Source organism: Hylaeus volcanicus, chromosome 3 (assembly GCF_026283585.1).
Source record: "Hylaeus volcanicus isolate JK05 chromosome 3, UHH_iyHylVolc1.0_haploid, whole genome shotgun sequence".
Taxonomy (NCBI): domain Eukaryota; kingdom Metazoa; phylum Arthropoda; class Insecta; order Hymenoptera; family Colletidae; genus Hylaeus; species Hylaeus volcanicus.
In genome coordinates this window covers 5,321,291-5,347,412 of record NC_071978.1, presented here as the reverse complement: position 1 = coordinate 5,347,412, position 26,122 = coordinate 5,321,291, and the positions used below count along the sequence as shown (strand labels likewise).

Here is a 26,122-nt window from a genome sequence, read left to right as displayed (position 1 = left end):
GACACCGGGGACGTGCGAGAATTTTTCACAGAACCGTAATTTTCAACTACAAAAACGTTTGCCGAGAGCAAACACAATGGTCCCCGGTGTGAATTCTAGCGCTGATTATCGCGTCGTCGTAAACTCGTCGTGGATAACTGTGGAATCAGCGGTCATTGGCGCTCGGTTCGTTAACCAACGATCTACCCGGACCTCGAACGTTGTTGTAACGCGTGGCGTTAAGTATCGCGGTTCTCGAAGCACCGAGGGATACCATGATTCGATCCTTGTATCGGGTGGCTGTGATTTTCTGCCTGCTAATCGGGGATGGCGAGAGCATTCTGTTGTATCCGGATAGGACATTGTTTCAGGTAACTATATCGCGAATAAACGTTCTACCTATTTTAATCGCAACATTGGTCATTCGTTTGATCACAGAAGAAATAGGTAAACCTCGGCAGCTTTAGTGTTGATATTATCATAAAGAAGATATATCTCCAAGTACAACTCGTTTTCCACGGTTCTGGTTTCTCCAACCATTTCCTAAACCAATCCCTCGATTTCCCAAACATTTGTCCACGCCAGGCGACGGTTCCGGATAAACCGAGCTGCAATCCAGCTTCTTATCTTCCTGGACAGGCCACGAAACTTATTAAGCCCGTTGCCGGGATAACGAGTACTCCTTCCCGAGTTTTCCTCTAATTAGATTGCGCCTCTGTTTGCATTGAATTCGTAATGTTTTCTGCCTCCGAGACGACGACGAAGAGGAAGAAGCTCAACGGCTCCGACGCTCGTCGATGGCTCGCTGCGACGAACCAACCAAGGCTTGGAGGATGGTTGATTCGTTCTTAATAAGGGGCTCTCGCGAAACGTTTGACTAAGCAATCTCGAAAAAGGAGCTTAAAGGCGCATTCGCAGCTCCCTCGCGAAAGAGGACGCTTTTAAATAAACGAACCGGAGGAATCGAGAAATTGGATGAAAGATCACCCTTTGCTCGTCACTTCCAAGTAGAGATTTCGTTAAGATGTTAGGTTGGATCATAAGAGATGATGCGATAGCTTCGTGTAAATAAACTTCTTTTGATTAATTTTATTAATGGAAGTGTGTAACGTTTTTAAGGAGGAATGTTACAGTTGTTAACAGAAAAGCCCCTTTACCTTCAACTTTTCCAATTGAAACCTAACCTCTCGCAGCAATTTCTTTTTCCTTCGCCTATCTCAAAGCGTGCACAGCGCAACTTCAAAGTAGAGAAGTGTTGAATGTAATCCCATTTGACGGTGCATTGGCTTCATGCGCACTCTAGCGAAGCTTATATCGCCCAGCGAGTGGCGCAACTCCTTCAGGAAATTCTTTTTTAATTCCAAATTGCCACGTTTTCACGGAACCTATCGAACCGACTTCGTGGTACGCTTCCTTCATCGTTGCTTCGTTGCGAATTCCGGATACTTTTCCCCCAGGACTCCGTCATTTCCATGGAAAGCGGCACGCGACGCTGCATTGTGGCTTGCTCTCGAAAAATCGGAGAGAAATTCGCCTGCTTTCGGATGCGAACCGTGAACGCAGTTTGTTACAGTCAACTACACTGTTCGCTTCGTCATCCAGGTTTTACCGGTTTCTATTTTTTCGCCAACGTTACTCTCGCCCTGGACCATCGCGTATTAGGCGATTCCATCAATCATGGCGGTCCTCGAAAGCATCGACTTTCGATTAAAATACATGCCAAGTCAAGGTTACTGTGTGGAAACGCTCATTCGTTTAATTGAACTTGATTTCTGCTCGTAGAGTAAAAAGTAATTATTTTACCCGGGAATTTAAACTAACAAAGTAATTGTCTAGAAATTTAGAATAAAAATTATTCTTTCACGTCTGCAGAGATATGTTCCTTGTCCTCTTTCTTTTTCTTCGTTATTATTTTCCAAGAAATTGCATCTCAATGCACAGCATCCAAAATGAAGGCACGCCTACTCTTCAATCATGTTTTTCCAAAAGTAATCACTTTCTTCCCATATAGATTCTTCCAACATATTCTTGAAAATATACCCAGCGTCGAACTTCCACGAAGTCTTTGATTCCAACATCCAGAACTACGCTTACCCTCTCCAAACATCCCAAATTCTTTTGCGCCAGCGGGAAACTAGTTTCGCGAAAACGGATCGTTCCTTCTCATCCGAGACTGCTTGTTCCATTTTCCAGCTCACGCTGGGTGTCTCGGTTCCGGTTACCATGGGCAAGAGGGGCGGCGTGGTGTTCTCGTCCGCGTTCCAATTCAATTATAAACTTCCGTCGAACTTGTCGCAGCTAGAGCCTACAATAATACCAGCCAGGCAGATGAGGGATTTGAATCTCCAGGACACTTATGCGACCATCGAAAACGCATTAGATCGGTGAGTTTCTACGAATCATCTCTACACTAATGGCTGAGCTCTAGAACCTCGTCACTCTGGAGTTCCAATGGATTCACTCACAAATTTTCACTGGAATCCACTCCCGGGAGATTGATTCTTCTATTTTAAATAATCTCACAGTTTTGGATTGCGAATTCTTACGTTACAAGTAGAGTGCAGATTTGTATGTATTTATACCGCATAATAATACAGGAAACATACATAAAATGTACATGATCTATGCTGAATATATTCTACAATTAATATAATAATATTGTTATTTCATTTTGCATAAGTGTACATACCGATTGGTTATGTTTAGCATGTGTTAGTTATATTACTTTATAACACAAATACATACAATCCACAGTCTACGTATAAGATAAAATATACCCAGTTGATAAGAAGTAGTAATCTGCCTTATCGATCAAGTGTTCTACATTACAGAGTCTTACCAACAGAGTGTTCTACTCCACCGATAAGAAATCCCTACCCTTTCCCAACTCTGCTACCACGTTTCAATAATCAACTCTATATACAATTTTAATAGAAAACTGAGGAATGGAAATTCAAAAACTTTAATCGGAAAGGCAAGCTCGCGTCGCCGTCGAAAATTGTCCGATAAATCGCCAAACATCGCTGCAACCGATCGAATGAATTCGTAATTAACTCGAGACCGGAATTGGCCGTGACCAGGCCCGGCGATGCTTAATGAAACTCCATTTTCTAGCCGTGGATCATCCAAACCAGCTCGCTGCAATTCGTGTTTATCGCCGATAGGCCGTACAATGGGACGCTGATTACGCGAAACAAACGGGAGTCGGGGGCTTTATCGCATACGCGCGGTTGAGCACTCGAAACACGTTTTATGAACCATGGGACAACCGAGTGGTTCTTGAAACGAATGCCTAGAATAGCGGAAATTGGGCGCGACGCGTTGAGAATATTATGCACGCTGGCTATGACTGGGGAACGAATAATTTCGAACGTGATTTACATCAGCTGGCCAATGACAACGTTGCTCGCGAATGAATTACCATTGGATCGACAGAATTCTCATTATTTCAACAACTCCCACGTTATGTTTCATAATATTGATTGAAAGTTGTGCAAGGTCCCCAAAACAAATAAAATTCTTACGCGTGGAACGTCGCTATCAGCTGACTGGAATCAAAATGGCGCGCGCCTGGAATCACCTCAGCACTTCACCTGCTTGTATCTCGAAAACGTAACGTCGGATAGCAAACTAACAAAGAACTTCTCGATTCATCTCGAGTAAGAATTTTATAGACTGCTCTACTTATTCATTTAATATATAAAATAAGAATTGTACTACCTCTGGAGCACTATAAATTACGAACAGAAAAATTCCAATTGAATTTTCGTAAGGAAACGAATATAAGGGATGGTTTCTTCCTTGACATCATTCCAACTAACCTGAATGGAAAGGTTTCAGTGTCATTGATTCACAACGCTGCAATCGAGGCACCAGTTTACAGAATGATTGCTCTCGAAAGTAACAAAGAGAGTTCTCGGCGTGGGTGTAAGCGAGCATCGCGACCTCTAAGATCAAAGGGCTCGGGGGGTGAGAGACAGATACAGGTAAAGACGGGAACTCGAACATAAATTAATTGGGACATAAGGCAATTACTTCGCCGACGAGGGTAGAGAGGACGTAAAGCGTACGTAACAAGCGGGAAGGTTCGCTTTGGAAAGGTGCTTTGAAAGTTAAGGAAGTGTCGGAGCTGATTCGAGAGCGTCGGGGGTACGCGATGTCGCGTGAAACGAGTTAGCTCGTTCGATGAAACCATTTTCGCGGCGATTCTTCAACGGGACTAAGGCAATATCAAACATAAAATTGAATCCTCAAACATTCATGTATCGATGATCTCGCACCTTTAGTATGCAAAATGTACCAAAGCAATCTATTCAAGGCAAAAGAGATTGTTCTTTTCTCACTTTGCAAGTCCAATGACATTCTAGAGGACGTCTGCACAATCTTGCCTTAACTCCATCGAAATATTCTAGAAATTTAATATACCCTCGACCACAGGAGATATTTACATTAACCCTTTGGCCTACAATCACGAGTGAGACTCGTGGTAAGGAATTTGGTCCAAGAAGGATATAGTCCAGAGTTTTCCACTACCCCTCAAAACGATGATGGATAAACAAACACATTGAAGATAGAGGCACTTACTTTAACTAAGAAACGTTGGGCTAATGAATTTCTGAGCACGGGGCCGTCCGCGGAAACGCGGGACGCGTTTAAGAATTCTCTTTTACCCGTTTCATAAAACCAATATCGTCCGGCAGCGGCACGGTTCGCCGAGAAGCCCGCCACCGTGCAACTTTCTAATAAAATTACTCCTACGCCGCGATCGGGATACAGGTAGGGAAAAAAAGACGGCACTGAAGACAAGGAAGTGGATGCAGCGGGAGAGGGGAGTTTGGGGAGTAAGGGAGAAAAAGAGAAAATAAATAGGCGACGAGGAGCCGCGACGAACTCCGAGGAGAAATTAATATTGAACGTTTTCTGTGTGCAGGCACGGCTGGCGGGACGGCAGGGAATGTCTTTTAAGGACCATTTGCGAGCTCGCGGAGACACCATTTGGCAGGACACGAGGCCAGGACGTTCTCCAGGAGGTGATCCACTTAATTTTAACGTAAGTTCATTGCGACGAATCGCGCTTTCACCGAAGCCCCATCGCGTGCATTTCGAAACGAAAATTCATTTCTTTAGGAGCTTCCGTTTAATGAATTCCATTGGAGGAGTCTAATGGCTGTCCTGCTCGTCCTCGATAAAGTGGGGCGTGGTGTACTGGCGGAATTTAGTTAATCGACGTTGTACGGGCAAAGCCTTGTACAGGAATGACGAAGAACGTCGTTGGAAACAGCTGCGCCTAGCTCCCGCGGAAGTAACAATATTGTACGTCTCTAGCGTGCCAGTGTTTAAACTATGTCGATACGATATCGGGAAGGTCTTCTTTTACCATATTGGTCGTTAATGTAGAGTATTCTATTGACAACGCAGAATAGGCTGTCGATAGTACAGGACACTCTGTCGATAAAGCTTGCGAACATTATTATCGACTCTTCTACGATACCAACAGAGTGGACTGTACTACCAACAGAGTTATTCCACATTGCCTACATACGTTTACTTCTGTCCACTATGCAATGTTACAATATCAACATTGAATTTACAATTAACACAATAAATATTTCAATCGACCTTTACTTATGAACACCAAGTGTCCCACTGGATGGTTTAAGAGAAGCAATATAATTATATACTGCACGGTGCCCGCTGAAAATACCTTCTGTCGGATCGGACTCATCAAAGTCTACACTGGCACGTGAAACGAATAGACGACCCTAGCTCGTGATTGCATGTCAAGGGGTTAAAACAGTCAGTAAAGGGTCTTGTATACAAACAATTTGTTTTAAACAAGCATCGTTTAAGAAACGATTAGCAATCAAGAACAGGTCTGCGCGGGACCTGCGAGGAATGATCTAATTAGTGCCCGATCAGCGGGTATACTTTGCCAGACGTTGAAGTATACGTCGAACGATCGGGTCTGGCGGTTGCAAACTCTGGGCACGTATTTGCTATTCGAAACGCGGCCGCGTGTACTTGAAAGGAAATTGCAACCGAGCCAGTGGCGGCGTTCTAATTGCGACGAAGTTAGGCGCGTGCATTAAGCTTCTAATGGAAGGTGTTTCGCGTAGGTTTTCGCTTTGTAGTGTTCCTCCGTGTACACACGTCATCCGTAGAATTTCCAGCAGCGTAAACTCTGCGCGATATCCTAGGAACAATCGGCGCCTAACGCGCCACTAACGTCGACAACGGTAGAGAAATTCTGGTTACGAAACGCTCATCGACATATTAGAATGACTACGTACTAATTTATGATGCTTTTCGTAATCTCTGAATCCCATCTCGAAACTGACACCTTGCCCTTATTGTTAGCTTAACGAACCCTTCGCGTGACCAGGCTGAGACTCGAATTTTTCCTTCAGGCCAACGGAAGACTTGCCAGGGACAGGCAATTCCACTCACCAGAGCGTCGACGAATTGTATCAGGAAGCGGAACGATTGGGAAGATCTGGCGGTGACTGTATTCTGGCCTACCCCGATTGCGTCGAGTCACCCTTGGAATCATTCACGGAGATCGCGCTCACTTGAGGGGATGGCGGATTTAAACGTCCACTTCTCGGACCGGGTCCGAAGGGGACCGTCGCTTATTTATTAGAACCATCGACAGCTTCCCGAAGATCTGATGAATTTTTCATTCGAATTTCGTTCGACGATATCTCATTTTTCCATGCACACTTTGTCATAATCGAATTCAACGCGGGACGGGGAGTTTTGACACCGAAGTCGGCGGAAAGACGAAGAAGTACCGAGTAAATTTCGTTGCAGTAGCTCCCAGGAAGCTCAAATGAGGCTCTGTATTCTGTTTTTGCTGTCTCTTTATGATTAATAAGGAATAAAGGAACGATTTCATAGTGACATGGTGCCGCTTTGTGTTCCCTGCTGCGAAATACTTAACGGGAAATTCCGGGATATTAGAAGGATTTTCCGCGGGGTATCGATCACTGTCCTGACTGCCGCAATTTAAACGAATTTCGCGAGCTCGTAAATCCTGCTTACGCAGCCTCGCGACGATACCAATCTCGGTTGATAGCGAGCAATCACCATTTCGAATAACAAGGAACGGACAGTGATCGAAACGGTCCAGATCGACAGTTCGCGTTGCGAACAGTGGACAGGTTAGTCATGGGATCAATTTGGTGACATACTCGTTAACGCGTCCATCGATTCGTATCACTCTTCAAGAATTGAAACTGTGTATTTTTTTTTTTAGCCAGTTCAAGTACGAGGGGTTAAACTACCCTACAAAGTTTCACCTTGCTGATGGTAGGTACGCAAATGTTACAGTTGGCGTTTATAAACTTTTCGTTGGGAGTTGTTGACCCATTCGCTGTCAACTACGAGATGTCTCGTAGTTTAAATTGATTGCAATTACTCAAGGGATGAGTTTATATTTGATAGCCTTTTCAGTCACGAATTATTGCAAAAGAAGATCGTAAATTTTCTTTTTAAATCAACAAACTTAATATCACTGTTTATTATAAAAATAATAATCTAGATTACGCATCTGTATTAAATCTTGGCGTCCAAGACAAGAAGCTCTCAATGTGCCTGGCACTGAATGGGTTAAAATACCATCAGAAGGTGAAAAATTGAAGGAAATTACACCCTTTTGAATACGAATTAGCTCTACCACAAAAGTACCCAAACCCAGGGTCGTTTCGCGAGTGTCTTTTATCAATGTCATCGCTAGTGGACGCCGTAGTTCCATTCAGCGTCCAATTGAGTCGATCGATGGGACCAGACGCCTTTTGTGATATCCTCCGGATCCAGCCATAAGTCGACACGATTTTAGCTCAGTGATCGAACCGCCCGCGCCGTGTCCCGTTCCACTTTCGCGGACGAGACACGGAAAAGTCTTAAGTAAATTCCGCTGTCGAAGCTCGTCGTAAAATGCCGGCAAACGCGATATAAGACCATTGAACTTTTTGTCACGCTATACGTTCACTTTTGATCGTTCGCGCGACGGTTTGTCACGATTTTCAATCAGGTTTCCTCTGTTTGCGATTTCGTTTCCACTTCGCATCGTCCGTTTGGTTCTCGTTTGTTTGTTTTCCTTTTTTTTTTTTTGAGGACGGTTTTTTTTGCATTTTCGTGTTCACGTTCTAGCCGGGCTCGTTGAAATCGCTACGGCGATCAGGGATCCTGGAAATTTTAGCCTGCTACCTTCTCGTGTTCCCGATAATAGGAATGATATCGCAAATTTGTAATATGTAAAATAGAAACATTTGTATGCTATGAGCGTGGAACTTTCAATTGGTAAACCTCGCGATTAGAATAATGGAGGATAATACGTAAACAGGTTTCTTTGTGGTCCCAAATCTTGTACATTGCAATAGCAATCCTCAAATACCTAACAATCGAGCCTGATAGATCACTATCCACCTAACGTAAAATAGAGTACTCCGTTGGTAATGTATATCGATAGGAATCGGCAGTGCACAGCCCTAACTGATCGAAGAATGAATCGACGAAATGTTCTCCACTACCAACAAAATATCCTGCCTTATCGATTTAACCCAGACCTAATTTATGTCTGTGTTATCGACTAGCCTCATCAACAGGAATTTTCCTAACAGAGCACTCCTTCATACAGCTGTCTCCAACTATAAATTTTACATGAAACTATCATCGCCTTATGGTTGCTAATTATTTCAGCCCCTGCTCAATTCATACTTCATCTAATCCTCCTTATACCCTGAAAAGACATCTGTTAAGTCTCTACCTCCTTACATCCTCAAATACCAGAGTCTTATTCTAACCACAACTATCCTCCACTATAAGATACTAAAACGCTAAGAAAGCCACCAGCACTAAACGACTTAACTCCGCAACTTGAGCTCCGTCGTAATCCTGCATCCTCAACATTTCAATGCCAAACCTCAACCCCCGAGGTATCAACATCAACGCCCTAAAATCCAGCTCTCGAGAAGTGCATTCACCCGCCAACATTCCGTTTCTGAAAAATCCTCGCACCCTGGCCGCGCTATCCGGCTGTTTACATATGCATTTCAGTCCCTTTGTCGTCCCAGAGGCGGCAAGTTTCAAGCTGCGATCTCCATGTTCCCGAAACTTGGCCCGCGCACCGCCACTTATTCAGAAGTTGTCGCCCACCTAGTCGCGGAGAGAGTTAGACGTTCACTTGACAACTTCCACGTAACTGTGATTATGAAGACTGCTCTAACCGACACGCCCAAGGCAGGACCAGTTCGATGACCAAATGGGCAAACAACCTTGTTGTCTTTCTTCGTTACAGGACCAGGTGTCTGATCATCGATAAACACCGGTTAGACAGGTGTGTCCTCGGTGAATCGTCGCGGTGCACAGTAGTCGCGAAAGCCTCCGGTGTAACTACGCCGCGAGTTGGCGGATGGCACGTTAATTTCGTCGAGAAACTGGAAGTTCGAGCAGCCTCGGGACGACAGACTCCGAGTTGCTAGTTTGGCGTTGTCTTGCGTACCTTTGTGCCCGCGCGGAGAGGACAAAATTGCCTCGCAGATTTCATCCTCCAGCTGGGTAACGCGTGTTTCCAAATTTTTACCGACGATTTCGGCAACCTTCTTCGTTGAGCTTGATAGTTCCGCGAAGATAGACGTCAGGAGAATAGGCTGAATAGGTGAATGGTGTTTCAGGCGGGTTGACAGGGTGCTATTTCTTCTGTGGTCTTTTATTTTATTTGTGGTCTTTTGTCATGGATGCAGTAAAGGTATTTCATAGAGAATACTTATTTGGAAGTCGCAATTTTAGGGATGTAAACAGCGTTGTGTTTGTTTAGATGAAAGTGGGATGGACGCTGCCTCTGCTGAGCATCCTTGGGATGGGATGGATTGCGGAAAGCGCAAACAACCAACTCCGAGACAAAAGGCAACTGTATCCTCCTCCTCTTGTTTATCCTTTCGGTGGCAATTTCAAGGTATTTATTTACGTTTAAGCAAAAAATGAATGAGGCCTCGTTGTACTATTATCTTAGGGTTTCAAAAGCAGGTACTAAAATACTTTGTATATATTTTAAATCGTTTCATAATGATCGCACGGCGAGCACATGGACTGCTGGCGCCACAAGAACCTCTGTGACGCTATTGGTTTGTTTGTGACGCTATCTGTGACGCCACCAGGGTGCTTCAGACGCCATTTGACTATCATTTATCTATACGATAAGTGTTCAAACTGACACAAATACCTTTTAAATGGACCTGTTTAAGATACAAAAATGCCCAAAACTTGGACAAAAAATTCAGACACAGCCCAAGTTTGTATAAACTTTTATCCTTGCCTTCAACTAGGTTCCACGCATTGCACCCATGAATAAACCACGAGACTTTTCAACAGAACTCCAAGGATCTCTTGAGAAAGTAAAAAAGGACGAACACTCTGGTTGTTTTCTTTTCCACGATGTCCTATACTCGTCAACCAGGAGTAAATCGGTGCTCAAAGACAGAACCTCTGACGTTCAACGTCAAGTCTAAGGGTTCAGGACTCGGAATCGGGTTCGTCCTGATTGGTCGGAGCAGGGAAGAACTTCAAATCGTGAGAAACGTCTTCCAGGCCTCACCCCACCCGCCTATCCGCGGCTGATAATTAACTGGAGCCTTATCTACGGTCTCCTCTCAAATTTTCTAATTAAATCGGGAAACTCTTTCTGTAGTTTTCACTCTTCCACAGCCGGGGCGAAGCGTGCTGATGGACTGTTTGCCTTGGCTTCTGCCGCTGGCCTGGTCTCTCTCAATTACTCGCGCCTCCCCCCCCTTGGTAACGAACGGTGACTCCCAGTTTTAAAGTAACCCAGAGGGGGGGGATATCGAATCGATATAGAATTCTGGTGGCCTGTTTCGAGGCGAAAATGAAGATTGGCGAAACTGTCTCTGGTCTTCCGAGAATTTTGAACGATTTCGTGGGTTTTTTCGAGAGGAATGATTGAAAGCGGGTTTCTGTGAAGGAATGATAGGAGGGATGTCTATTTGTTGGTTAATCACCAAATAGTGGTGCTACAGGAAGACGTAGTCACCCTGCGTTAATCTGACACAACTAATTCTCGAATGATTTCAGAACCATACTCTTAAATAACCAATAGCAACTAAATTTGACGCATGACGAGTATACACACATCATGACACAAAATATTGCATTTTCTCCGTGACGAGTGTACTCGTCAATCACAGCTGAATGGTTAAAGAGCCTATTTCTAGACGTTCAAATCATTTTACCAATAACCAACTCTTACTACCAACTGCTCAAAATTTCCAACCTCTTTACGAGACACTGCCAATCGCTTGAACGGACGCAAGAGTAAAAACGAAATATAAACAACGACATGCAACGAACAATAAGTCTCCATCGAAGTCGAATCGGCCTCGGCTTATCTCGCGTCGCGTGTATCCCCAAAGGACTAATTTTTCGGGGTAGTGGGCGGGACGGGGGGCAATTTTGCGTTGAACAGGTTTCCCGAGTTAAGTAAACCTCTCGCGTCCACAATTCATCCGAGTTCAGTCTGGTCCAGCACTTTAAGTTTGCCCAACGTCCATGGTACAAAAGCGACTTGACGCGCGCTCAAACTTTTAATTGTCCTTCCGACGAGAACCCGTGCCGGCTACAGTCCAACACGTGCTCGCTGAAGACATGGAAGTAATTGAAAGTCGTCGGCACTTCTTTGCAGGTCTCTTCAGCGAGCCATTCTTCTTATTCCTTCTCACTTTGAAGATGCGCTTTTGACGCAGTGCAGCTCCGCGTGTTTAGACACACACTGACCCAGAAACCGGTGAATTTTATTTCGTCGTCTGTACTCCCAGGCCTCCTCGAGACGAGCATCGAAATATTTGCCTTTCGTCGTCGCCCCGTCGTTTAGGAAATCTGATGATCAAACACTCCCCCGACGTCGGAACCGCGTGGATCAGACGTAGTCGATTTTTTAGGCCCTCCGCCGCTCGACAAATCGTAACGACGCACTCGGGCGCTTCTGTGTGCGCATCGACCCGTACGCGTCGAATACTTCCTTTGCTTGCTTACTTTTTCGCTTCGTTTTCGTCGCCTCGACCCTGTTTGGTCTTGGTTTACTCTTAATCCTGCGGCAATTTTATCTCGTAGCGCAAAATATTAATTTGTTATCGTCGAATTTCGTAAATAAACTTTGTAAATATTGGTCTTGTTAATTTGTAAATTTGTTTGGAGAGCGCGTCAGATAAAAGTTTCAAGATGAAGTCATCTTTGGCAATTAATTGCGATTAAAGGAATCGCAGTCCACAATTCTCCTTTCACACATTGTTTGTATGAATTTTGGAAACTATGAACAAATTTTTTAGGTACATGTACGTGTGATAAAAAGCATCGTGAAAAAGCTAGCTTCGTGAAAATTTTGCCCAAAACTTGGACGAAATCTTCTGTTGATTCTTTTCTGGAAAAAGTGTCACAGCAATTTAATAGGGGAGTGACGCAAATCGTCGTCAAACGTCGTCGTCGAGTCTACTCGCATTCAGCGAGGCGCTATATTTTTATTTCCCCCTCGCCTCGGGGCGCGTAAATACGATGCAGAATCATGGATAAACACGATTTCTCTCCCCAGGTGAACGCGAACCAGGGCCATTTTCACTGTTCGTTTGATTCCATTTCCCCCCCCCCCAGTCTTTTCATTTCATTACGTCCAAGCGCGTTTATCCTCCTTCAGCCACGGTTCAAAGATGAAGCAAATCCCCGGGAAAGAGGGAAAACTCTGAATCCAGTTCTTTCGCGAGTTTTTTCCTACCCTCTCGCGTTGCTCGAATTCTTTACACCAGCAAAAGTTCCAACGTTAACAATTCCGCGAAATCGCGGGGAAGGAACTCCCTCCCCTCGGTGGATCTCCTTCTGTGCAATTGCTTTCTTCATTTAAAAGGCTGCCAACAACAAGCTACATTTAATATCGGACGATCTCTTAATCAACAAAAGTAAGCGACTCCCAGAACATTCGATGAGGGATTCATGTAACATTTTACTGTTTTATTTCGATGATTAAATCGGTTTCACGTTGTCTATCGACCTATCCCTTCGATATCCTTAATTGAGACATTTTCAGTATAGTGTACTGTTTGCGTGTATCAATTTAACGAATATAAATTCGAAACATTAAATTTTAATATCCCTGCAATGGGACTCAATTGTGAAAAATAAATAAATATTCCAAAAAAATATTTTCACTTTTTTGATATTACAAGTACGTAGACGATGTGATACTCGTGTATTCTCTAATTGTATTATTCAGATGACCGAATACTGTTCTTCTTCGGTTAATATTGAATTTCTGAAGGTGTCCAGCATCGATGAAATATGTGGCATGATCATTGTTTGAAAAATTTGTGCTCAATCGAGTCCACCATTTTTCTCGTTAACCCAACGATGTCTTCAATTCGTTCCGTCCGTACTTCAAGGCGTTCTTTCATCGACAGAGCGAAGGAGTCATGAGCATTATTGCTTTCCTTCGCGTCGCTCTTTTTCGCCCCCAGTTTCTTTGACGCCTGTTCGCTCATCCCAGGGTTGCAGATGCCGAGAAAAACAGAAACGTCTTCGTCAAACTTCCCGACTATCCGCCTCCGCCGTTCCAAAGAAAGCGAGATTACGCCGGGCTTTTATTCTCCCGGCTGTTTTACACGCTTACGTACTTTCGGTGATGAATTTTTTGGCCCGTACTCCCTTTCAACCGACGGATGAGCTCCGTCACGGACAAATTGCTCCATCGCGTATGAAAATGAACGAGCTGAAAGTGGCTGAAACTGCCTAGCCCCGGCTCGTTTGTTTCTCCCTTTAGGCATCGACCTTCCCCATTCGTCGATCGCTCTCGAAAATCTCCCAACCGATGCCAATTTCTGCGACTATTGCAACTTACTCCACAAGGGTTCCTTGGATAAAAACCTTCTACTACTTCAAATTAACCCCTTTCCTTAAGATTTACTCTGGGATCTCGTGTGCCATAAACAGGTATAAAATCCTTTATGCATTCTTATACGACGTGTCTGATACGTACTTTTCATGTTCATACGTTATACAATAGCAAAGGAATTTAAATGGCAATTCGACGTAAGTAATTTTTTAGAATAATAAATTTGGAAATATTAAGAACTGATCAGTTTGAAGTACATATTTCTAATACCAAGATTAGAAAAAAAAATTATATCTCCTGCCAATAATGAAAATAAAAATTACACATAGAACTAATTAAATTCGTTCAAGCATTTGTGTAGCCTAAAATTGATATTATAAAATTGAATTAATATTTTTTGCACGCTCATCAAGCTGATTGTGGGTGTTGCTGTTCCCGTGCATCTGTCTGGAAAGGTCCTAGTTTACGGTCAGAACTTACAATTCCAATACGCGTTGCCAGACAACGCGACCTTCTTCACGAACCTCTTCCAAGACTCGCAACGACGACGCCGACGCCGAAGCCCGAGCTGGAGCGAGAGAACGCCTATCTACGATATTCTGAAACGTGAACTCGACAGGTGAACGATTCCACTACCAGGGAATTACTATACCGCGCTCTGCCAAGGCGATTATTAGTATGCAAAATTAGCGTCATCGCGAATTGATTAATTTCACCTGCAGGGATTCCGTGTTTGCCAACGCGTGTAGCTCGGAGATCGGGACATTTGGATATTCATAAATGTAATTTAGGTTGACGAATAATTAACGAACATTCGGTAATTAATTATTCGACGAAGGATCGACGAATAATTGACAAACACGATATATGAATTTGTGTATCATTCGATCGTTTATGAGGTACAATTTTTCCCCAGATTGTACGACGCAAGGTTTTCTATTGTTTCGATTAAACGGATAACTCCGTTTAGTGCGAGAACGATTTAGCGTGGTTGCGTCAACGTGTGACGCTATAATGTTATTATACCGGCGTGTCGTTTAATATTCACGATCCAAGCGTATGATGTCATGATTGTTATCGCTAACCGGTGATTTTCAGGAGAAACATCGACGGAAGGAGTTGCTTAATGAAGGACATTTGCGAGGCTGCCGCCACGCCAATGAAGGACGAAGGGCTGGTTGGGGAATTGTTGCATCTACTTCTAACGTAAGATCGTTCACTTCTTTTTTTACTATTAGGGAACCCTATATTCTTTAAGTTTACTTATTTCACCGTATTTCTTCGTTGTTCGAATAAAAAAAAAAAACATCACAAAGTTCTCTCGAGACTTAAATTGTTCAATAATTGCTCAAAAATCAAAAATAATTTAATGAATCGATGGATGACACTGGATGTTTTTATTTTGTAAATTGCGTCATCTGATTCCAGACCAGATAACGAAGATTCTTCGATGATGGACGAGGGATACTTGAAGGCCAGCGCGATAGGAAGAAGACACGGAAACTGTTCTATGATTTATTCGGCGTGTCCCGCTGGCCTAGGAATTTTAGATCGAATTTCCACCGTTTATTAATTAAGATGCGGCATCTTTCACTATTAGGTTTCTCCGTTCCGTGGTTTATTCCGTTTTCTCCACATTTTCTTTCACGACCCAGTTACACGGTTCTCCCTCGCCTTACGTCACTCTTCCTTTACACCGGAATAAATCTCTCTCTACCTTATGTTTCACGCTGTTAAGCTCGCGTCAAATCCTATATACGCCCCTGCCATGGCGAAAAAAGACTCGCTTCTTGATATCCCCTTGCAAGCTTTTTACTAAACGAATGCAAATGTTTGAATTTCTTTGAAATCGAAGATTCTCGAATTATTTATCAAAAATTACTGTAAACCGAGTCACTCCTCGATACAATAAATTTTCGACTGACTGAATCCACCGCAATATTCATCCTGCCTCGCTAAAAAATAATTCAAACCACCCCAAAGTACCAACATTTTGAAAATCGGTTAAACAATTGAATCTTTTTCAAAAGCTGTAAACAAAATCCCTAGTCTCATAATATCACCACCTAAAAATTGAATTAAAATCGCAAATGACGAATAAATTCGTTTGAAAAAAATGGTTCAAACTTGTTTAATTCCCTTTTTACAGTAACTGTCCGATGGTTGTAACAGTATCGATGAAGGAGGCGGGTACAAGAGTGCTGGTATTTTATCGAGCTCCAAGATTAGACTCATAAATACGCTCCTAAGACGAGGCAGTAAACGATGGGATTGGAAGGGTGGAAAATAATTGATTATTAAACTGCAGTTTTACGGTCGTTTCGAGTGCATGGGCGCCATTCGACGCGGGCCCGTAACGCAACCGTGGCGCGAGTCGGTTTAATAGTTGAACGAAGTCACTTTAATCGAAGGTAGTTAACTGCAAAAGGACCAATTGCCGAGTGACAAGTCAGTCTCTCTGACTCCTGGGAGTTATTTCGTCCATTTTCTCCCGTCAATTTCTCCCTGCGAGCAAAGTGACGCTAAGTGCGTTTCGTCAAGTTTAATGAACTCCCTTATTCGATAAGTCATAGTTACAACGTTATGGCTGTGGCCCACGAAACTGCCTTTTAAAATCCAAAACCGTGCACGTACATTAAAAAGAACCTAAGACGGATTTCTTTAAGCTTTAATTTCATTTTCAAAAAAAAATTAATAATTTCCTCATTTTTAATTCAGAGGATTCCTGAGTTTGAAATAAACCTTCAAATGCTGAAGATTATGATGTGGATTCTATCGATAATGTAGCTTAGTCTGTCGATAACGTAGCGCATTCAATCGGTAAGCATCGGCAACGTAGATCCCTAAATGATCAAAGGATTTGTCGATAATGTCCTACGTTACCTACTTAAACTACACTCGTTATCGACATTTCTATGAGTTCAATTGCTTATCCCATATACCGGGTCAGACCGAAAGCAAATTGAACCACCCAGCGAAAAAACTTTGGGGAACACCAGTCCATATCAACAGTGTTGTGCCATGTTTGTTCCATTACGTCGTGTCCACAATGTTTGACAGAGCATTCGGCCAGTCCCTTCTCGCAGTACTCTCCTGTATCAATAGACAAATCACTCCCAGGGTGCTGGGTGTACTGACTCGTCCGACACTCTAGACAAGGGATTCTCGGTCGTAAAACGGAGAGGGAGAGGAATCGTTTAGTGTTGCAGGCAGTTTGGGAGTTTACCGAGAGAAACTCAGTCTTCGTGCGAGAGCTACTGGCATGTTCCATATTTCAGACAAAGGAGTACTGTTAAGTCCGGTGCTTTTCAGGTGGAAATTCAACGTGTCTGACGTTCGAGACAGAGACTAACAATGTGTCCCGTTTTTGCGAATGAATAATATTAATTGTTGAATCGTTGCTGGCTAATGCCACCCGGCCTTTCAGTCCTGGCTTTGAAGCGTGTATTTAGGTCGAACTAATAGTTTGATGATTTAGGGGAATAGTGTCAGAAAATATTTGGTTTAGATCTGATTGATGGATCGTTTCATATTTATGAGACCGTAATACTTTCGAAATAAACATTCTTCCTAGTAATTATGAAAAATACAATGATGAAGCTTATTCGTGCTAATTACAGCATGAATAAGCAGAGTTACACTTTTCGGTACGAGTTACATAATAAATTTAGAAAAGGAGGAACGTGTCGATGACAGGATGTTGGAAGTGGAACGAAAAATTTGGCAAATAGTGGGGACAACCGTTATCGATATCCGAGGGCAACGTTGTCACTCTAAACGACTCGATGCCACCGAAGGAAGACGTTTTCGCGGGTCAAGTCGGTTTGCACGAGCCGCAGCGAGCATCACGTGGGCGACATCGCAAGATCTTGGCCTGGGGCCTAGCAATCGCTGATTATGCGACTGTTGTTCTGGAGCTTGCTCTGTCTCGGCCTCGTTAGCTCGGGGGAGCTCGTGACCGCTGCTAGAGCCACTAGATCTCTGGCGTTCAAGAAGGGCAGTTCCTTTTTCGTGAGTATCGAAGCCTGCCAAATTCTGTTAACTCCTAATCAAACTAGGAACGAATCGTCGTGAATTCTTCTTCTGTGACTTTTGCTATTCGGTGCACTTTATGTTTTGTGTGATGTAATTTTTTTTTTGTACAAATTTATAATAGTCGTTTTCATAAAAATAGTGATTTAAAATATTTCAAAGAAAAATTGTTGTTCAACAAGATAGGAATTCTACAAATAATAAAGTGTATGTCGAAATGTCAGACGAGAATTGAAAAGTGAAATATAAATACATAAAGTGCACCGAACAATCCCTTTTCATTGAATAGTTGTATCAAATTCATTAGCAAAAGAACAAAGAAATTTTATACTCATTGCAATTATTTTAAATCTACAAGGTGCTCTAAAAGTCTAAATTAAGCCTTTCCTATTGAACAACTCCATCAACTGTACTCGATCAATTGCACCACGAAAGGAAATGTAACATTCATTGTGAATGTTTGGTAGAACGGTTCGCGGACTCGCGATTCAACGACTGTAGGAACTTCCGCATGATCCGCGTCGAAATTAGCCCGACATCGAAAACCGTACCCTTTACGCTATCGCGTCTGTTTATGGGCCACGTCTTGCGCGATGCTGCAGCCTGCGAAGCGAAAATTTATGTACCATACAGTACAGGGGACTGCGACTAATGTAAACCGATCGTTGGCCCGTATTTTCGCCTTAAAAGGCGCTCCTCCCTCGGTGCGGGGGCGTGAGTGGATCGAGGCCACTCTGTAATGCACGATCAAGTCTCCATGTCGTAACTCGTCGATCGACCTGAGACCCCGAGACGTATCGCGCACCTCGAATTCGCATTATCCGCCTTCCCGCCCGGAGTAGTCTTCAATAATACGAGAACAAAATGAAAAAGACGGGCAAACATATTTTTCTACCGCATTGCAGTGGAATTTTCGAACGAGTATCGAAATCGGTAATATTTATCGAAATATGATTTTCAAATTAAAAATAAAATGATATACTCGACGATATTACGAGTTCTAATATCAGAGTACCGTATTCAAATGTTTGGATTAGTGATATCGATAAATAGGAATTTATTATAACATGAACTTTACTTTCAATACTTTTTTATATTATTGCATACTGCGTGCATTTTCAAAATCCATAATAAACGTCCATAAAACATAATTGTTATAGACAGGTGGAGTTCGCAAGTAAAATTGTTCGTACTGCTAAAATCGAGTCGAGCGTGAAATTTTCGAGTAGCCCAGAGTTTGACGCTCACTAACTGTTTACGATTTTCGGGGGGTGGACGGGCGCCAGCTGGGGCCGCCCGATGGCGGTAGGCTGCACTTCCGGTCCCTGGTACGCGCACCGGAAGAATTACGCGACTCGCGATGATCCAGTGCACTTACGAGCAAGTGCACCAGCGAGTATCGACGATACGACCGGTTGCATGCGCGCTAGGCGGCCTATCCTGATGTACGAGACAGCCGCTGAATTTCAGATCAGCCTGGTGAATCGATACGACCAGCCGTGCCGCGATACGCTCCGCGGAATAACGAAGAGCGAAAGAGAGCTCGCACGTCACGTCGCGTATCCCCGCGCGATAATCTTTGAAAAACGAAGGTGATCTATTCTTACCGTGATGGGGACATTTGTCTTCACGCGAGATTGCATGCCTCGAAAGATTATCACCTACTAACTGGGAAACGTTTCAAGATGTATGGGTGTTGTCGATTTTCTGAGGGGAGTTGTTGGACAAACGTGTTTCGAATTTTCTAGACTTTTGTGCGTTGATTTATACTTCGGCAAGCTTGGGGGAATTTTTCTAGATAGGATAGATGGCTTTCTGTTGAAATAATATGTGGTTGCAACGGATGGTGTACTGTGACGATAAAATTTATGGGTGGACATTTTTTTGCTCCGGAAAACTATTGGACGTATCTATTTCAAATGTTGTGTGCGTACGAATTTATACTTTGGCAAGAATAATACGTGGTTGCAAGACATAATAAACTAAGAATAAACTAAGAATATCTCAACTTCCTATTTTGTGTATACATTCATACATACTTCATCGTGTTACAAGAATTTTCTCAAATCTAAATACCCTTCCGCATTTTTGTTTAAACGGTCCCCTTTTCCGAAGTAATTGATTCTGGCTCCCAAACTCCGTTAATGTCGCGTGTGGTTTGTTTACCATACATGCAAAACGATCCTCCCGTGAATAGGTATGCGAACGTACTAACGATATTTGTGAAACTGACCAGTCCGCCCAGAGTTTTCCTTGGTCTAAACCCAACTTGGCGTCCAGAGACAAAGGGTAGTCTAGCCCCGCAGACCCGAAATCCCCGAATTACCCTCCTAATTATTCCACACACAACCGTGAAGGATTATTCGATTTACCCGCGCATAACAGGGAAACAGGTTTCGCATTGTCCTTTGCCAAACATGTTCATACGAATTCATTGAATGTATTCTCTCTGTATGGATACAAGCCAACGCAAGTGGTTGACGAAAAATGTAAACAGTTTCTGTAAAATCTTGTAAAATTCGAAATCGTTAAATGTCCGTTTGTTAACCTAGTGTTAATTTAACCTTGAGAACTCTTTAAAACAAAATGGTAATTATGAATTACATACTGCATACTTGCGCGTCAATATCAAATAATAAACTTAATTTTCTGTGTGTAGAATCTGTGAAAACGGTATTGGAATGTATGGAATATTCGTGAAATGGGTACACGAAATGTATAACCATATTTTTATACCGAAGAGCGGTAAATCCATTCTGAACATTATCTTTTACCACAAAAAGGATCCCTCCTCGTAATCTTCTTTATACCTACATTTAAAATGCATTATTTCTTCGCGGTACGCATCTGTTATTTTCCTGGTTAATCCCTCCCAGCGTCGAGGGCGAACGACGCAAAAACTTCACGACGGATTTCCAATTCAGAGGTCCCAAGAATAATAAAAATATCGCGGAGCGTCCTCCCGCGTTGCATAACCCTCCGCGAGGGATGTATGAATGCATTCAGGACTGTCGAAAAAGGAACGATGATAAATTGCGGGGATGCCTCGCCGCGATACACTTCGGTTCAATCTTTCGGGGACATTCTTAAAGCCAGCGAGCAGAGCTTCCCTCTGTTTTGTACATTGTGTCGCGTGCATTTTTTTATTTCATTTGCATGTCGACAATGACCCCCTTTTCACGCAGGCTTCACCCGCAACCCACATTCTGCACTTGTTCCGCGATTCTCCCGCGGATTCTACCATCTCAGCCGTTTCCTTCTTTTTGTGGCACACAACAATTTTTGCTAATCGTTAATAATCTTCAACAAAGTTCTGACTATCACCTTAAATGTATGAGCAAAGAATTTCGATTATTTTTCCAACTACGACGACACGCACGTCCCAAAATTAACTATTCCGAATTCCAACTCGACCAGATTCAATTTCTCGCGAATCGTATCCACGCAGACAAATTCCATGGCAATTCCAAACAATTCCAGACAATTCCTGACGACTCATCATCGGAAAATACCACGTCCACTCTGCATATAAACGATTCTGTCGGATGTTTCGTGTCCAGAAACGACAACAGAACAGGGAGACACTGACCGCTTCGAAACTACCCCAATGCGGCGTTCCCCTCCCCAAAAACCACTGCTCGTGGCCACGAATCGTTTCCAATATCGAATAGTCCAAGTAAAACAGGAGGTCGAAAACGAGAACGTGTATAGGAATAACCACGCCCAGGAAGCTGCCAGAGGTTCGGAACCTCAACCGAAAATTTCAATTGCGAATCGAGGATGACGACCAGGATCCAATCTACGTCCATCGTTTCGTACAACGAAGAAAGGCTTCTTCTGGAAGGAACGGCTAGGAAACGATGTAACGGGGCAAGCGTTACGCAGAGTTTTCAGTTAAGCTGTGTATCGCGCAGGTATGGCTTTAAGCGAGCACAAGGCTGCTGGCTTGGGGCTCGGGTGTCACCTGGATCTGGCAAGTCGTTTATCAGACGAACATCCCTCTCAGACTCCACCTTCCTTGGCCGAAATGGGAATGAAAACAAAGCCTTTGAGCCGTTCTTCCCTTATTTTTTTTCGCGGGATCCGCATAATTCTTACGATACTGCGTCTCTGCGTTCCTTTGGAACAGTGGTTCTCAAGGCTTCCTTATTTATGTAAGTGTTCGAGGATTTCCCTGTGGAATTTGGAATGGACCAGGATGACTGTGCTCCGTGAGCCTAATATTGACTTCTATGTGATACACTTTGTACTAAACAGTAATACAGTAATAAACCACTAGATTTCGAAATGCTTTAAAAAATTAAAAAGCTTTACCTAACACAACCTAAAACAAAAGTATTTCCTAATTTCACCGAGACTATCTCCATAATACCTAAAAGACCAAACTGTCACTTCCAACTTGCATCAAACAGTAACAAACTAGTAAACCGCCCAAAATCTGCTAAAAAATACACGTATCCCTCCACAGCTACCATTTTCAAATTCCCACATCCTGCATCCTCCCGCCAACACAGCCTAAAACAAGAATGTTTCCTAATTCCACCAAGACTCCATAATCTCTAAAAGACCGACATCTCTACCTCCAACTTGCACCAAACAGAAATAAATTAATAAACTACCCGAAGTCTCCTAAAAAATACACGTATCCCTCCACAGCTACCATTTTCAAATTCCCACATCCCGCATCCTCCCGCCAACACAGCCTAAAACAAAAGCGTCTCCTAATTCCTGCGACACGTCCTTCATAATACATCCATTGGTTCGCGCATCCTCCCTGGATCACTGTCCGTAAATAGCCAGGGGGATCCCCTAATCTCCGACGAAGTTGGCCTAATCGCTCTCACGCCTTCCGGAACCATCCTTCTCGTACACCTTAACGAGCACTCGGCAACTATTAACGAAAACTTGGTGGGTTTCAGTACAGAGTGAACTACAAGATCGCCATACTACCAAACACGCCGATCTTCGCCCAGGCTGCGGGCTTCAAGATGGCGTTCGAGCTGCCGACGGGATCTGTCAGGGTAGGCAGGTCCATCGTCGACGTGCACGAGGCTGCGGAGCTCGTGTACGAAAGGTAATAAATAGTTTAATAGCTCGTGAATAATGCAGGGATGGTCATCCGGCCGCATGGAAGCCACGGTGTCTAGGAAATTGACCGAGGGATGGGCGAGAGAGAATTGGTCCGAAAGGGATGGATCTCTGGCCGACAGACGATTTCCGACGTCGACTACCGATCGGCCAATGCCGCACCACTGGCTGCTTCCGGAGTTCTCCAATTCTTTCTCTCACTTCCTCGTTTCGACTTCGCCAGATGCCCATCCGATGAGTTTCCTTGATCTCTGCGAGGAACTGTTGCTTGTATCATTCGTGGTTTGCGAGGACGAGTGGAGGAATTGTGTAGGCTGGTTGGTTTGGGACCTTTAGGGAGGTTTCTTAAAGATTCTTTTTGGGGTGGAAGGTGTACGTGCTTTGGAGTATTGTAGCGTTGAGATTTCTTATTTTGGTAGCATTTGGTTGTTGAGGAGTGGAAATTGGGAGTATGGTAATTGTTTGTAGTTGAATACTGTTGTATTGGGTAGAGAAAGTACTGAATGGTTCTACGGTAGAACCTTGATCATTGCTAAGCAGTAAGTGAGGTTAGATGTAAAAACTATGCTGCATAGAACTCCTACTCATAGAATTGGACTCATTCTCTCAATTATTGCGAAAGCCTGCTCATTTTCCTCCTATAACCAAGGTCCTACTGTACCTATATCATAAGTTTATTGGAAATCCAACTACTCTACACAACCGAAGAATAAATTTTTATATATAATAATTATATACATATATAGTCTGTCTGTAATACCTATAAAAGCCTGCTCTTTATTTGATAATTTCAGTCACGGATTCGACGGGAAGTCCTGTCTACTGAAGAACGTCTGCGAGGCAATGGAGTACGCGAGTCAGAGAGATGGAGTCATAGCGAAGATACTAAAGATACTCATGGGGTGAGCACAGCTCGGTTATTAATATTAATCGCAGAAGCATCTCGTTAACTGCAGCTAATTTCAGATCTTACGCGAATAATGACGACGTGTCCAAGGATTTGCTTTACTGCGACGTTCACGTCACAAATTGCCCTCTACAGTTAATTGGAATTGATAGTTTTATAAGCGAATAAAGCAGGGGATTCTCGGCGATGCGAAATAACGAACGAGTCTTGTTTGAGTAATGTAAATCTACCAGTCGATAAGGGAGATTGCCACATCCTTGTGGCAATGTAGAATATTTTACATCACCAGCAAGTATTAGGTTGTCCCAAAAGTTTCTTTCGTGAGTTTTATTCAATTATTTTCTGTGGCAGTGTTTATATAAATAGACAATCTAATTTCTTAGACATTGATGCTGTAACAGTAATGAAGCGAAATGAATCGTACACAATTCAGTAATGTAACATGAAACATGAAATATTGTGTATATATTAATTACTAATAAAACGAAAGAAACTTTTTGGACAACCTAATACTACATATCGAGACATAGAATAGACATTCGTGTAACGAATAAACTTTCATAACGAACATGATGTAAAATGCAATGGCGCTCATTTAAAACATACAAAATATTTCGTGACGTAAACTAAAAAATTTGAAACTCACCAGTCGTAGAGCCTTCTAACACCTTACGCTAATCTACTGCAAACAGCGCCTGGTTCCAGTCCCAGTGGTCCATTTTCAGCCTACCACTAGTCCATTTCATTGTGTAATTAATCCAGGTCATTGTATCATTAGTTCACTTCACTATGTCGCTAATACAGGTCCCACGGTAATCGGAAAGTTACTGAACCAGCCAAAACTAATCACGTTTTAATTTAGAGACACGTTGCTCCATTAATCAACTATTGGCACTACAGAGTGAATAAAATACGAAAACAGGAATGAGGCCACTGTAGTCAAGCCTGTCGCGACCGATATGTGGCTCACGAATTCATAAATAAGAACAGTTCCGTGCCACGCCCGAGTCGGAAGAAGACGAAAGCGATAATCGTTAGACGACGCGTAACGATATGTGACCGACCCGAAATTCTACGGACGACTGAAGCTGCGATAATTTAACTCAGGTAGTCAGACCCTTTTCGACGATCCCTATTCGTTAGAATATCTCCTACCACTCTTATTGCCAATAACAGAATTATAAACAGCGTCACGCTCTGACTTTCAAACATGCTCCCACCAATGTTTACGTGCCTTTGACTCGAGAAGTCGGAAATGTTTTCTAACATGTACGATAAACATTACATCATTCAATATCAGTTCCCTGCTGGATAATCTAGAAACCTACACAATAATTGTATTAATATTATAATTTAGTATAAAAATTTTATTGTTGAGACAGACCGTAGATAGAAATGTAAAATTCTTTTGTAATCTGACAATTATAATAATTCCTGTGAAGTGATCCTTCAATATCCTTAATCTTTTAACTATTTAAAGTGATAGTAAGAAATATAAAGTTCAATATAAAATTCATAACTGCATTCATAATTGCACGACTTAAAAATGCATCCTAAAACTACGAAGAAATAAATATTCCTTGTCTCGTATTCGATCGCCAACGCGTAATCCTGGATAACAGAACACCTCTGGTGATCCTTCCGGGTCTGAGAATTTAATTGTCCAATTTTTAGCAATACAAACACCGCAGCTTGAAACCGTTTCGTTTCCCACGCATTATCCCTCTGGATTTTCCACGCGATGCGACACCCTCCTCCCCTAGTCACATTCCGCGACAGAACGGTTATAATTGCATCCACGGTGGCAACGCGTTAACGAAAAGCATTAATTTAGAATGTTCTGCGGTTTTCTTGCCAGACACTGTACAGGAAGGGGGGTACAGCAACTCCCATATGCAATTAACAGACGCTCGTTCCGCCGCTATGGGATGCGAAATGAGGAAATAAGTGTCGCCCGGTGAAAAAGTGTTCTTTCTCTCTCTCTCTCTTGTTCCCTCTGTCTTCCCTCAAACTGGATTTTTTCCAGAAGGTTGGCCAACGTTCCAGCGAAGACACTGCGAATTAATATAAGCGAGCATTTAAATGTACAATGAGCGAAACGTCCGCGCGCTTCGTTTGCTCAATACGGGCTTCGCTGTCGTGTGTTCATTTAGGGGATGTTCATTTAATTTTAAGCTAGCGACCCGCAGTCTGCTCCAATTGGTCATCACGATCCAGTTTCTGCAACG

At 43.0% G+C, this 26,122-nt stretch overlaps 3 protein-coding genes across 3 annotated transcripts; all 3 read left to right on the top strand.

Annotated features, from left to right (window-relative positions):
• The first annotated feature begins 254 nt into the window (after positions 1-254).
• On the top strand, positions 255-6,616 carry LOC128873527 (uncharacterized). The gene is made up of 4 exons (XM_054117153.1): positions 255-350; positions 2,278-2,363; positions 4,910-5,029; positions 6,387-6,616. The coding sequence occupies exons 1-4, from the start codon at positions 255-257 to the stop codon at positions 6,550-6,552; spliced, it is 468 nt and encodes a 155-aa protein (XP_053973128.1). The 3' UTR covers positions 6,553-6,616.
• A 7,655-nt stretch (positions 6,617-14,271) lies between these two features.
• On the top strand, positions 14,272-15,700 carry LOC128873526 (uncharacterized; the record flags this gene model as incomplete). Its single annotated transcript, XM_054117152.1, has 3 exons — positions 14,272-14,486; positions 14,966-15,073; positions 15,296-15,700. Coding segments are annotated over 3 exons (468 nt in total), but the record flags the coding sequence as incomplete, so codon positions are not given.
• A 1,834-nt stretch (positions 15,701-17,534) lies between these two features.
• LOC128873912 (uncharacterized) lies at positions 17,535-24,478 on the top strand. Its single transcript, XM_054117920.1, has 4 exons — positions 17,535-17,878; positions 22,819-22,973; positions 23,782-23,889; positions 23,954-24,478. Exons 1-4 carry the CDS (start codon positions 17,765-17,767, stop codon positions 24,060-24,062), a joined length of 486 nt encoding a protein of 161 aa, XP_053973895.1. The 5' UTR covers positions 17,535-17,764; the 3' UTR covers positions 24,063-24,478.
• Positions 24,479-26,122: the final 1,644 nt, after the last annotated feature.

Bases quoted from the DNA above. Each gene is read 5' to 3' on its own strand.
- LOC128873527 (XM_054117153.1), top strand. From the start codon at position 255: ATGATTCGATCCTTGTATCGGGTGGCTGTGATTTTCTGCCTGCTAATC. The intron at 351-2,277 runs GTAACTATATCG...AACTTGTCGCAG, and splicing joins CGGATAGGACATTGTTTCAG to CTAGAGCCTACAATAATACC. The intron at 2,364-4,909 runs GTGAGTTTCTAC...TTCTGTGTGCAG, and splicing joins ATCGAAAACGCATTAGATCG to GCACGGCTGGCGGGACGGCA.
- LOC128873912 (XM_054117920.1), top strand. From the start codon at position 17,765: ATGCGACTGTTGTTCTGGAGCTTGCTCTGTCTCGGCCTCGTTAGCTCG. The intron at 17,879-22,818 runs GTGAGTATCGAA...GGTGGGTTTCAG, and splicing joins AGAAGGGCAGTTCCTTTTTC to TACAGAGTGAACTACAAGAT. The intron at 22,974-23,781 runs GTAATAAATAGT...TGATAATTTCAG, and splicing joins GCGGAGCTCGTGTACGAAAG to TCACGGATTCGACGGGAAGT.